Source organism: Hypanus sabinus, chromosome 31, assembly GCF_030144855.1.
Source record: "Hypanus sabinus isolate sHypSab1 chromosome 31, sHypSab1.hap1, whole genome shotgun sequence".
Classification (NCBI taxonomy): domain Eukaryota; kingdom Metazoa; phylum Chordata; class Chondrichthyes; order Myliobatiformes; family Dasyatidae; genus Hypanus; species Hypanus sabinus.
The window spans coordinates 28,076,291-28,089,948 of record NC_082736.1 but is presented as its reverse complement, the minus strand read 5'-3'; the positions used below and the strand labels follow the sequence as shown (position 1 = coordinate 28,089,948).

The window sequence follows — 13,658 nt, the reverse complement described above, 5'->3', positions numbered from 1 at the left end:
AAGGGTCTCGGCCCGAAAAGTCGACTGTACTTTTTCCTACAGATGCTGCCTGGCCTGCTGTGTTCCACCAGCATTTTTTGTGTGCGTTACTGTGCAAAGGTCTCAGGCACCCTAGCTACAGTTGCAAGAAAAAGTTTGTGAACCCTTTGCAACGACCTGGTTTTCTGCATCAATTACTCATAAAATGTGGTCTGATCTTCATCATGAGTCGCAATAATAGACAAACACAATCTGCCTAAGCGAATAACACCCAAAGAACTGTACTTCTTCTCATCAATACTGAGCACTCCGTTTAAACAATCGCAGTCCGGTTCACAAAAGTACGTGAACCTCTGGGTAATGCCTTCTACAAAAGTTCTTGCGAATCATTGCAAACCCAATGAGAAGTGATTGGAGGTGTGGGTTGTCGAGGTGCCCTGTCCTTTCAAAAAGACACACAAAGTCAGGTTACTGACAGAGCCTGCTCTTCCCAAGAAAGATCTGTTTATTTGCACCCTGCCTCGATCGAAACGTCTACCAGAGGACCTTTAGAAGAAGTAAGAGAGAAACATGAAACTAGAAAAGGATACAAGAGCATTTCTGAAGTTCATCAGTCCACAGTAAGAGAAATCGTCTACAAATGGAGGAAATTCAGTACTGCTGTGACGCTCCCAAGGAGTGGGCATCCTGCGAAGATCACACCAAGGGCACAACGTGCAAAGCTGAAGGAGGTAAAAAAGAACACAAGGGCAACAACCAAAGGCCTGCAGAACTCTGTAGAACTTGCTAAAGTCTCTACAAGATATACACTGAACAAGAATGGTGTTCATAGAAGGACACCACAGAGGAAACCACTGCTCTCGAAAAAACATTGCTGCACATCTCAAGATTGCAAAAGTCTACCTGGACGTTCTACAACGCTTCTGGGACAATGTTCTGTGGACAGGTGAGACAAAAGTTGAACATTTTGGCAGAAATGCACGCCACTAGGTTTGAAAGGAAAAGGGCACGGCACACCAACATCAAAACCTTATCCCAGCTGTGAAGCACGGTGGAAGGAGCATCACGGTTTTGGGCTGCTTTGCTGCCCCAGGGTCCGGAGAGTTTGCAATTGTTGCGGGAACAATTAATTCAAAATTGTATCGTGACATTTTACAGGAGAGTGTCAGAGCAGCGGTCCATCACCTGAAGCTTAATAGAAGTTGGATGATGCAATAAGACAATGATCCAAAACACTAGAGTAAATCAACAGCAGAATGGTTTAAAAAGAAGAAAATCGGTGTTTTGGAATGGCCAAGTCAGAGTCCAGACCTTAACCCATTTGAGATGCTGTGGCATGACCTGGAGAGGGCTGTTCATGCAAGTTATCCCAGAAATACTGATGAACTGAAACGGTCTTGTATGGAGGAATGGTCGAAAATTCCTCTTCGCACCATGCAAATCTTATCAGCAGCTACAGGAAATGTTTGATGTAAGTTATTGCTGCTAAAGGAGGTTCTACCAGTTATTAAATACAAGGGCTCATGTAATTTTTCCAGCCCGGACTGTGAATGATTAAACAATGTGTTCCATTAAAGACATGAAGCGTGCAATTGTTTGTGTGTTATTAGTTTAGGCAGATTGTGTTTGTCTAATGTTGCGACTCAGATGAAAGACCAGATCACACTTTATGAGTAATTAATGCAGAAAACCAGGTAATTACTGGAGAGACCACACGTGGGGTATGAGGCACCATCTTGGTCTCCAGAAGTTGATTCACTAGGCTGACGGAGTTGAAAGGGTTGACAAATGAAGAAAGGCTGAGCAGGTTAGGCCCACTGCTCCACGGAGTGGAGGACTGAGGTGATCTTGCTGAAACAAATGAGGAGACAGAGAGTGGAGGCTCAGACCATTTTTGAGATACAGGTCCTTCTGGCCCAACGAGCCCAGGCCACCCGATTACCCCCATCTGACCAATTACCTACCAAACCATCAGATACAGGATCAGAATTAAGCCATTCGGCCCATCGGTTCTGCTTCGCCATTCCACCATGGCTGATTTATAATCGCTCTCAACCCCCACTCTCCTGACTTCTCTCCGCAACCTTTGACACCCTTACTAACCGAGAATCTGTGTCAACCTCTGCTTTAAACAAACCCAGTGACTTGGCCTCCACAGCCATCCATGGCAATGAATTCCACACATCTACCACTCTCTGGCTAAAGAAATTCCTACTCATCCTCGTCCTAAAGAGACATCCCTCTTGTCTGAGGCTGTGCCCTCTGCTCCTAGGCTCCTCCACAATATGAAACATCCCCTCCACTGTCCATGCCTTTCAATATTCAAAGGGTTTCAAATAAATCCTCTCCTTTCAGCAAGTACAGGCCCAGCGCTCTCAAACGCTCTTCATAGAGATCTGGAATTTGGGAGAAAACCAGAGCACCCAGAGGAAACCCACAAGACGACAGGGAAAACATGCCAGCTCCATACAAACAGTAGTGGATATGACCCTGGGTCACTGGCACTGTTCCAACGTTACACTGACCACCATGCTGCTGCACTGCCTCTTCCTACGCGGGGTCGTCTGGAAACGTCAGCACAACTTCAGAATAAAGAATTGGGCATTTAAGACGCAGCTGACAAGGAATTTCCAAACGTCTTTGCAATTCTCTTTCCCCAGAGAGCTATGGCGGCAGAGTCGTTGACGACATTAAGATTCAGATACATTTATTTATGACTGCAAGAGGGCCACAACCGACAGGTAGGGTTTGGAGGCTCGTGTGCCTCAATGATTCGGAGGGCGATGTTGGGTGGAGTCAGGGCCCTGAGCTTTGGCTTTTGGGAGGGTCACAGAAACATAGAAAACATACAGTATAATACAGGCCCTTCGGCCCACAAAGCTGTGCCGAACATGTCCCTACCTTAGAAATTACCTAGGCTTACCTATAGCCCTCTATATTTCTGAGCTCCATGTACCTATCCAGGAGTCTCTTAAAAGACCCTATCGTATCCGCCTCCACCACCGTCACTGGCAGCCCATTCCACGCACTCACCACTCTCTGAGTAAAAAACTTAACCCTGACATCTCCTCTGTACCTTCTTCCAAGCACCTTAAAACTGTGCCCTCTTGTGTTAGCCATTTCAACCCTGGGGAAAAAGCCTGACTATCCACACGATCAATGCCTCTCATCATCATTTGGGTCATGCCTGTCTCAAAAGAGGTCCCAGTGATCCAGAAATCTGAATCCCTGTCCCCTGCTCCAATCCTTCAGCCACGCATTTATCCTCCACCTCACTCTATTCCTATACTCACCATTGCGCAGCACAGGCAGTAATCCCGAGATTATTACCTTGAGGTCCTGCTTCCCAACTTCTTTCCTAACTCCCTCTCTGTTTTCAGGACCTCTTCCCTTTTCCGACCTATGTCGTTGGTAGTTCACCTTCCCACTTCAGGATATCGTGGATGTGATCAGAAACACCCCAGACCCTGGCACCTAGGAGGCGAACTACCATCCGTGTTTCTTTCTTGTGTCCACAGAATTGCCTGGCTGATCCCCCTAACTATAGAGTCGCTTATTACTGCTGCCTTCTTCCATTCCCTACCCTCTTGAGACACAGGGCCAGACTCTGTGCCAGAGGCAGGGCCACTGTTGCTCCCCCCAGGTAGGCCGTCCCCCCAACAGTACTCAAACAAGGGGGACAGCTACTGGGGTACTCTCTAGTATCTGACCCTTCCCTCTCCTGACTGTTACCCACTTACCTGTCTCCTGAGGCCCCGGTGTGACTATTTATCCTATCAGCTCCTCACTTTCCCCGACCAGACGGTCATCGAGCTGCAGCTCCAGTTCCCTAACCAGGTCCCTAAGGAGCTGCAGCTGGACACACCTGGTGCAGATGTGGCCATCTGGGAGGCTGGGAGTCTCCCAGACTTCCCACATCCGACAGCCGGTTCAGAACCCCAGCCTCACAGACATACTTCCTGTTTCTATTCCTTACAAGTAGCTCATCTCGCCTCGACTCGCTATTGCCTAAACCCCATTGAGCCAAAGCCCTCCTACTCAGTCTACCTCTACACTGTCGCCCACTCTATAAAACTGTCTCTTTTTAAACTTTTCGAGCTGGTCTAACTCGCTGTCGTCCCTCGATCAAAACTGTCACCCGTGCCAAACAGGTCAAAGGTTAGAGGCCAGACTGCGAGTGGCCCACTGGTCCTCCAGGCTAATAAACCTGACTGGTCAAATAAAAACAAAATCGTTACAGAAACAGCAATGAAGAATCCTTCAATATCTGTGTGCGACCGATGGAGGACCTTCACGACGCAGGATCCAGTGGATTCTGGGGTTACTCCTGATCCTGCGTCGGTGGAGAGAGAGGGAGAGAAGGGAAGCTGGGCTGGAGACCTTTGGACAGAACTGACAGAAGTTAGAGTCAAAGAGAATCAGGGTCGAAGTGAGTTCAGAAACGGGAAGGATTACAGGGAAGGCCGATGGTAGCATAGAAGGCAGGAGTTACAAAACGGCAAATGAATGAAGGGTCTCGGCCCAGAATGCCGACTCTTTATCCCTCTCCGTTTGATGCTGGCTGACGTGCCGAGTTCCTCCAGCCGTTTGTGCGTGCTATATTGAAAAGCTCATATAAATGGTTTGGAATTCAGGCCTTTAATTTTTTTTAAGCAACACACACAAAATGCTGGTGGAACGCAGCAGGCCAGGCAGCATTTATAGGGAGAAGCACTGTCGACGTTTCGGGCCGAGACCCTTCGTCAGGACTCACTGAAAGGAAAGATAGTAAGAGATTTGAAAGTAGGAGGTGGAGGGGGAAATGCAAAATGATAGAAGACCGGAGGGGGTGGGGTGAAGCTGAGAGCCAGGAAAGGTGATCGGCAAAAGTGATACAGAGCTGGAAAAGGGAAAGGATCATGGGACGGGAGGCCTCGGGAGAAAGAAAGGGGAGCACCGGAGGGAGATGGAGAACAGGCAGAGCGATGGGCAGAGAGAGAAGAAAAAGGGGGATGGGGGAAAAAACTAAATATATCAGGGATGGGGTAAGAAGGAGAGGAGGGGCATTAATGGAAGTTAGATAAGTCAATGTTCAAGCCATTAGGTTGGAGGCTACCCAGCCGGTATATAAGGTGTTGTTCCTCCAACCTGAGTGTGGCTCCATCTTGACAATAGAGGAGGCCGTGGATAGACATATCAGAATGGGAATGGGACATGGAATTAAAATGTGTGACCACTGGGAGATCCCGCTTTCTCTGGCGGACAGAGCGTAAGTGTTCAGCGAAATGGTTATTCATTTACGGGACGTGGGCTTTGCCAGCTAAGCCTGCCTTTAATGCCCATCCCTAGCTGCCCTTGAGAAGGTGGTGATGAGCTGCATTCTTGAACCACTGCAGTCACTGAGCTGTAGGTACACCCACAGTGCTGTTAGGGAGGCAATTCCATGATTTTGACCCAGCGACAATGAAGGAATGGCGATGTGTTTCCGAGTCAGGGTGGGGAGTGACTCGGAGGGGGATTTCCGAGTGGTGGTGTTCCCAGGTATCTGCTGTTCTCGTCCTTCTAGACGGTGGTGGTTGAGGGTCTGGAAGGGGCTGCCTCAGGAACGCCAGTGTGCTGTCGCAGTGTATCTTGTAGATAGTACACACTGCGGCAACTGTCCGTTGATGGTGGGGGGATTGGATGTTTGTGGAAGGGGTACCAATCGAGTTGGGCAAAGAATACAAATGAGAGAGGGGCCAGAACAGCTTGCTGTCTTACCGGTCCTGGCACATCGTTTCCCTACACCCACTGCCACGTTATCAATTCTGAAAGTCCCCCCGAAACAGCTGAGCAAGCGACTCAGTCCAGAGAAATTGAGGATGACCAATATACAGGGAGGAAGCTTCCGGAAGGAATAGGGAATGGGTTGGTTATTACAAGTTATGCCGCTGGCATTTAGGGGAGCAATGAAGGTTCTCCACCGCTGCCTGCCCTTGGCCAGATATAGAGGGATTCATCATCGCTGTTTCCCGAACAATTTTCCTTTCTTTAACCAGTGAGGGTAGTTAGCCCTGAGCTGAACCACCCCTCCCCCCCATCTGGAGGACCAGTGGACAACTCTTAGTCTGTCTTCTACCCTTCGACCTGCTTGGTACGGGCGACCCTGTCCAGCGTAAAGCTCCGACTTCTGCCAACATCGTCCTCTGGGTCACTGAGGCACGCAGCTCTCAAATCCTAGGACAAGGTTGTGGCCCTCTTGGAGGAGGGTCTGAACTAACACTTATGGCATCAGAAGGGTTAAATCCAAAATCAGGATTTAAGTGCATAATGTCGGCTGATACTCCAGTACTGAGAGGGAGGCGGAGATCAGCTTTGGTGCCCTAAAAATATACATACATTCCTATTTTGACTGCTGCACTGCCCGGTATGACATCAGACTCTCCTTTAAGGACTCTCCAGGACACGTCCTCTTCTCGCTGCTACCATCAGGGAGGAGGGTACAGGAGCCTCAAGACACACACTCAACAGCTCTTTAGAAACAGCCTCTTCCCCCCTGCCACCAGATTTCTGAAAAGTCATAAGAACGTAAGAAACAGGAGCAGGAGTCGGCCATCTTGCCCGTCGAGCCTGCCCCGCCGTTCAGTAAGATCCTGGCTGATCTGGCCATGGACTCATCTCCACCTACCTGCCTTTTCCCCACAACCCTTAATCCCCCTACCGTGCAAAAATCTATCCAACCTTGTCTTAAATATATTTACTGAGGCAGCCTCCACTGCTTCACTGGGCAGAGAATAACACCCATTCACCACTCTCCGGGAAAAGCAGTTGCTCCTCATCTCCGTCCTAAATCCACTCCCCCGAATCGTGAGGCTGTAAGATCTCCTCTCATTCTTCTGAATTCCAGGAGTACATTCCCAGGAGACTCAATCATTTCCTGGTATGAGGGATGGGGAGACTACTGCACAGGACCAAAAGAAGCTGTAGAGGGTTGTAGATTTAGTCAGCTCCATCTTGGGTACTAGCCTACAAAGTTCCCAGGATATCTTCAGGGAGCGGTGTCTCAGAAAGGCAGATTCCATTATTAAGGAATTCCAACACCAGGACATGCCCTTTTCTCACTGTTATCACTGGGTAGGAGATACAAAAGCCTGAAGGCACATATTCAGCAACAGCTTCTTTCCCTCTGCCATCCGATTCCTAAATGGACATTGAACCCCTGGACACTACCTCACTTTTTAAAATATATTATTTGTTTTTTTGCACAATTTGTAATCTATTCAATGTACATACACTGTAATTTATTTATTTACTCATTATTATTTTTTTTCTTCTATATTGTGTATTGCATTGAACTGCTGCTGCTAAGTTAACAGATTTCATGACACATGCTGGTGATAATAAACCTGAATCTCTCCTTATAGGCAAACCCCATCAAATCCACTACTCGTTATTCCTCTTCTATCAACAATGCATCATCATCGTCCTATCGATCTTCTACCTGTATATTTATTTATCCACAATCTATGTCTTATACAGCACTGCTGCCACAAAACAAATTTCATGGCATAATAATAATAGGCATCCGTTAGTCTCGTGAGACCGTGGATTTGCACCTTGGAAGGTTTCCAGGCCGCAGGCCTGGGCAGTGTTGTATGGGAGACCGGCAGTTGCCCATGCTGCAAGTCTCCCCTCTCCACGCCACCGATGTTGTCCAAGGGAAGGGCACTAGGATCCAAGCAGCTTGGCACCGGTGTCGACGCAGAGCAACGTGTGGTTAAGTGCCTTGCTCGAGGACACAACACGCTGCCTCAGCTGAGGCTCGAACCAGTGACCTTCAGATCACTAGACCAACGCCTTAACCACTTGGCCACACGCCAACACATTCATGGCAATATGCCAATGATAATACACCCGAATCTGATTATTGCTTTAATAAATGAATAAAATAGGGAAATGGAAAAAAATATTACATGGATATAAATTTATATTCACTCATTGTGGAGACGGATCATTTTCTGCCACGGGCACAGTGCGCGATAAATTTCACCGTTATAACTCACTGGTGGTTTGGGTGAGAGCACACAAAGGAGTTCCGTCAGTGATTCCGACAAGTGCTTTGCTGGCTTTACAGACGCCAACACGGCACCGAGTCTCCTGGCACTTGCGATGGGCTCACCTGCTGTTTAGCTGGTCTCTCATGCCAGTCACCTCATCCTTGTTACGGTGCTCGGTGCTTAGCAACTGGCTGGCCACCTGGTTGACGGCTGAGATCCGGGAGGCCTGGCTGTTCATCTCCGGCTCCAGCGTTTCAAACCTGAAACCAAAGTTTAAACAGTGAGTACAAATTCCGTAGATTTATTCAACATTAATGCTTACGATGAACAACACCATTTATAAATCGCCTCTGGCGTGCTAAATTTATCCAGCAACAGCATTAAATAAAACCTGACAAATCGACTGAAGATGATATTTAGATAGGTAACTATAAGCCTAATCAATGAGGAAAATTTTAATAAATATATTATAACCTGTTAAATGTCAAAGTGGGTGGTTAGCCTTCTCCCGTCTGGCTGCATCTACATTGCCCTCTGTGAAGCACTGATTTATTCAAAGGATCCTAATCGTGAAAAACTTGGTCTCCACCATGACAGGAGACGTGAGATGGCAGATACACTAGTGACATTTAAGAGACTCTTAGGCAAGTGGATGATAGAAAAATAGAGGGCTATGTGGGAGGGAAGGGTTAGATTATTCCTGGAGTAGGCTGAAAGGTTGGCACACATCTGCAGTTGCAAGAAAAGGTTTGTGAACCCTTTGCAATAACCTGGTTTTCTGCATTAATTACTCATATAATGTGGTCTGACCTCTACCTAAGTCACAATAATAGACAAACACAATCTGCCCAAACTAATAACGTACAAACAATTGGACCTCTTCTGGTCAACGCTGAGCAAGCCATATAAACAATCAGTCTAGGTCCCAAGAAGTATGAACAAGAGAAAATCTGAAGGTGCTGGAAATCCAAGCAACACACACACACACACACACACAAAATGCTGGAGGAACTTAGCAGGCCAGGCAGCGTCTATGGAAAAGAGTGCAGTCGATGTTTCGGGCCGAAACGCTTCAGCAGGATTCCAAAAAGTATGTGAATCTCTGGGGTAATGCCTCCTATTTGGAGTCAGATGTTTGAGTCAATGAATGGTGAAAAAGAACACAAGGGTAACAGCTAAAGACGTCATTAAAGTTTCTAGAACTTGCTGAAGTCTCTGTTCCAGTGCGCGCTATAAGAAAAGCACTGAAGATGAATGGTGTTCATAGAAGGACATCATGGAGGAAACCACTTTTCTTCCCAAAAAAGAACTGCTGCACGTCTCAAATTTGCGAAAGGCCACTTGGATGTTCTACAATGCTTCTGGGACAGATGAGACAGAAGTCAAACTAACACCAAAACCTCATCCCAACTGTGAAACGTAGTGGAAGGAGCAACGTGGTTTTGGTGCTGGTTTGCTGCCTCAGGGTCTGGACAGCTTTCAATCGTTGAGGGGACAACGAATTCAAAATTGTATCAAGATGTTTTACAGGAGAGTGTCAGGGTAGCAGACCATCTACCCTGAAGCTTAATAGAAGCTGGACGATGCCACAAGACAATGATCTGAAACACGAGAGTAGAACCACAACACAATGGTTTAAAAAGAAGAAGATTTGTCTTCTGGAATGGCCAAGTCAGGATCCAGACCTTAACCCAATTGAGATGCTGCGGCATGTCCTGACGAGAGCTGTTCATGCAAGGTATCTCAGAAATATTGGTGAACTGAAACAGTTTTGTATGGAGGAATGGTCGAAAATCCTTTCTTGCCATTGTGCAAGTCTGATCTACAGCTACAGGAAACATTTGGTCTAGGTTTTTGCTGCTGAAGGAAGTTCTACCTGTTATTAAATACAAAGGTTCACGTACTTTTTCCAGCCTGGACTGTGAATGATTAAACAACGCCTTCAATAAAGACATGAAAATTACAATCGTTTGGGTGTTAGTAGCTTAGGTAGATTGTGTTTGTCTATTATTGTGACTCAGATGAAGACCTGGCCACACTTTATGAACAGTTAATGCAAAAGTAAAACAGGTAATTGCAAAAGCTCACAAAGCTTTTTCTTGCAACGGCACATGTGATAAATAAATCTGAATCAGAATCTACTGTTAACATCCCGGGTGCCGTTATTGCTCCAGAAACTGACAACAAGAGTGCGTCACTGACTGAACAGCCGGGGGATGAGTGACTCGACTCCTGCCACCTCAGAGCCTTTCTACCATCTCCAATGCACAAGTAAAGAGCAGGACTGAACACCAACGACTAAAAGCACTCGAGAATGGTGACTGGGGCGGGATGATTTCAAGGCAACGGCAAGAACTCGAGCAGCTTTACAGGGTGGGGTCCGGAAGAGCGGCACGGCCAGCAGAGCTCCTGCCTCACGGCTTCAGCACTCAAAGTCAGCATCAGGTTTAATACCGCCAGCATGTGCCGCGAGATTTATTGTCTTTGCTGCAATGGTACAAAGTAATGCAATGGAAATAAAGAAGTATTGAGGTAGCGTTCATGGGCTCAACGTCTATCAGAAATTTGGTGGCAGAGAGGAAGAAGCTGCTCCTGAATCGCTGAGTGTGTGCCTTCAGGCTTCTGTACCTCCTCCTTGATGGCAGAGGGGAAGAAGCTGTTCCTGAATCGTTGAGTGTGTGTCTTCAGGCTCCTGTACCTCCTCCCTGATGGCAGAGGGGAAGAAGCTGTTCCTGAATCGCTGAGTGTGTGCCTTCAGGCTCCTGTACCTCCTTCCTGATGGCAGAGGGGAAGAAGCTGTTCCTGAATCGTTGAGTGTGTGTCTTCAGGCTCCTGTACCTCCTCCCTGATGGCAGAGGGGAAGAAGCTGTTCCTGAATCGTTGAGTGTGTGTCTTTAGGCTCCTGTACCTCCTCCCTGATGGCAGAGGGGAAGAAGCTGCTCCTGAATTGTTGAGTGTGCGCCTTCAGGCTCCTGTACCTCCTCCCTGATGGCAGAGGGGAAGAAGCTGTTCCTGAATCGCTGAGTGTGTGTCTTCAGGCTCCTGTACCTCCTCCCTGATGGCAGAGGGGAAGAAGCAGCTCCTGAATTGTTGAGTGTGCGCCTTCAGGCTCCTGTACATCTTCCCAATGGCAACAATGAGAAAAGGACCAGGGTGGTGGGGGTCTTTAATGATGGACGTCACCTTTTTGAGGCGCTGCTCCTTGAAGATGTCCTGGATACTATGGAGGCTGGTGCTCATGATGGAACATTTCACAGCTCTCTGCAGCTTATTTCGATCCTGTATAGTAGCCCCCCACACATCTCCCCCCGCAAATCAGACAGTGAGGCAGCCACGAGGAAATCTGCAGATGCTGATAATTCAAGCCACACACACAAAATGCTGGTGGAACGCAGCAGGCCAGGCAGCATCTATAGGGAGAAGCACTGTCGACGCTTCGGGCCGAGACTCTTCGTCAGGACTGATTTCTCCAGTTAGTCCCGATGAAGGGTCTCGGCCCGAAACGTCGACAGCGCTTCTCCCTATAGATGCTGCCTGGCCTGCTGCGTTCCACCAGCATTTTGTGAGTGAGGCGGTCAGTCTGGATGCTGTCCACGATACATCTGTAAATATTTGCAAGAGTCTTTGGTGGCAAACCAAATCTCCTCAAACTCGGAGTGAAATTTAGTCGCCGTCGTGCCTTCTTTGTGGCCGCACAGGTTCGATCTGCAGAATATCGACAGTACGGGTTCAACCCCAGCCTCTGGGGCCATCTGTGTCGTGTTTGCCAATTTGACCCGAGACTACGGAGCTCTGTGCGCTCTGGTTTCTGCCCGCGTACCAATAAGGCACCGGATCGGAAGATCACCTGTCCACTGTAAGTACCCCGACTGTGTAGCTGAGTGTAGAGGGAGTAAAGCTGCCGGGAACGTGGGAAACTGAAAATCGAGATCAGTGGAAGTGGTGCTTCATTGTCAATATGGACTCAGCGAACCCAACTTTGCAGATGTTGGAAACCTTCAGCAACACACGCAAAATGCTGGAAGAACCTAATGGTTGGGCAGTAGCTATGGAGGGGAATAAGCAATCGACATTTCATGACCATAAGGCATGGCAGCAGAATTACCATGGAGCCCGTCGAGCCTGCTCCACCATTCCATCACAGCTGATATATCAACCCCATTCTCCTGAATTTTCCCCACAACATTCAATGCCTTCCCAATCAAGACTCTATCAGCTGAAACATTAAAGACCCAAAGCATCCTACGACCCCGGGTTCACCACTGAAGGTGTGTCCAACTAGCACCAGAAGGTGTATGCCACAACTACAACTAGCCTCTGCTTTAAATATACCCAATAATTTTTCCTGCACAGCTGACTGGGGCAATGAATTCCATAGATTCACCTCCCTCTGGCCAAAGAATTCCTCCTCACCTCCATCCTACAGGGACAGCCTCGTATTCTGAGGCTGTGCTCTCTCGTCCTGGACTCCCCGCTACTCTGCACGTTCACTCTATCTGGGCCTTCCAATGTTTGCCGGGTTTCAATGAGGACCCGCCCCTTCCCGTCATTTTCTTTTTGAACTCCAGTGAGTGCAGGTCCGTAGCCAACATCAGATTGACAGTTCATTCCCCTCCATAGATGCTGCCTGACCTGCTGAGCTTCTTCAGCATTGCGTGAGTGAGAGAGTGAGGGAGGGAGAGGGGAAGAGAGGAGGAGGGAGAGGAGAGAGGGAGGGGAGAGCGAGTGGGAGGGAGAGAGGGGGAGAGGAGGGACAGAGGGGGAGGGAGTGGGAGGAGGAGGTGGAGGGGACAGGGAGAGGAGGGAGGGAGGGAGAGAGAGTGGGAGGGAGGAAGAAAGAGTGGGAAAGAGGGAGAGACCATTTCCTATTTTGTCTATGCCTCCATCGAGGTTGAAAATGCTCAAATGTCCTCCAATCTAACCCTTCACCCTCTTCACCACCGGCAGACCGCAGCCTACACTGACCACAAGCTGCAGCGTGGTTAGTCAAGGGCAGCTGCTTTGGCAGCACCTCCCAAACCCACAGGGTTTTAGGTATGCCACTGCCTCTAAATCACACACCCCCCTGACTGCTGCCCCTCCACTGTTGCTAATTCCTGGAACGCCCCGCCCGTGATAAACGAGGAAACCACAAGAGATCTGAAGATATGACTGATCACCACCTTCTCAAGGGCAAATTAGAGATGATCCGTAAATGTTGACCAACCAGTAACAAACAAGAGCATTAGACACAGGAGCAGAATTAGGCCATTCGGCCCACAGGATCTGCCATGCCATTCCACCATGGCTGATTTACTGTCTGTCTCCAACCCAATCTTCTGCCTTCTCCCCACAATCTTTGACACCTTCACTAATCAAGAACCCACCTACCTCTGCTTTAAATATACTCAAAGCCTTGGCCTCCACAGCCAATCAATTCAACAGATCAGCCAAGGCCTGGCTAAAGAAATTCCTCCCCATTTCTTTTCTAAATGGATCTCCCTTGTATTCTGAGGCTGTGCCCTCTGGTCCGAGATTCTCGCACCACAGGAAACATCCTTCCCACATCCACTCTACCTGTTCCTTTAAACATTTGATAGGCTTCAATCAGATACCCCCCCTCATTCTCCAAACCCCATTACCTACAGGCTCGGAGCTAACAAATGCTCCTCGTACATTAACCCT

The 13,658-nt window shown here is 48.2% G+C and overlaps 1 protein-coding gene across 4 annotated transcripts in view; it reads right to left on the bottom strand.

The window, feature by feature from the left end:
• Positions 1 to 13,658, bottom strand: part of LOC132384011 (spectrin beta chain, non-erythrocytic 1-like) — a 444,742-nt gene that overhangs the window by 99,882 nt on the left and 331,202 nt on the right. For all 4 annotated transcript variants that reach the window (XM_059955276.1, XM_059955278.1, XM_059955275.1 and 1 more), the window contains one exon: positions 8,117 to 8,254. In XM_059955276.1, coding sequence (XP_059811259.1) covers positions 8,117 to 8,254 — 138 coding nt within the window. The remainder of the gene's footprint in view (positions 1 to 8,116; positions 8,255 to 13,658) is intronic.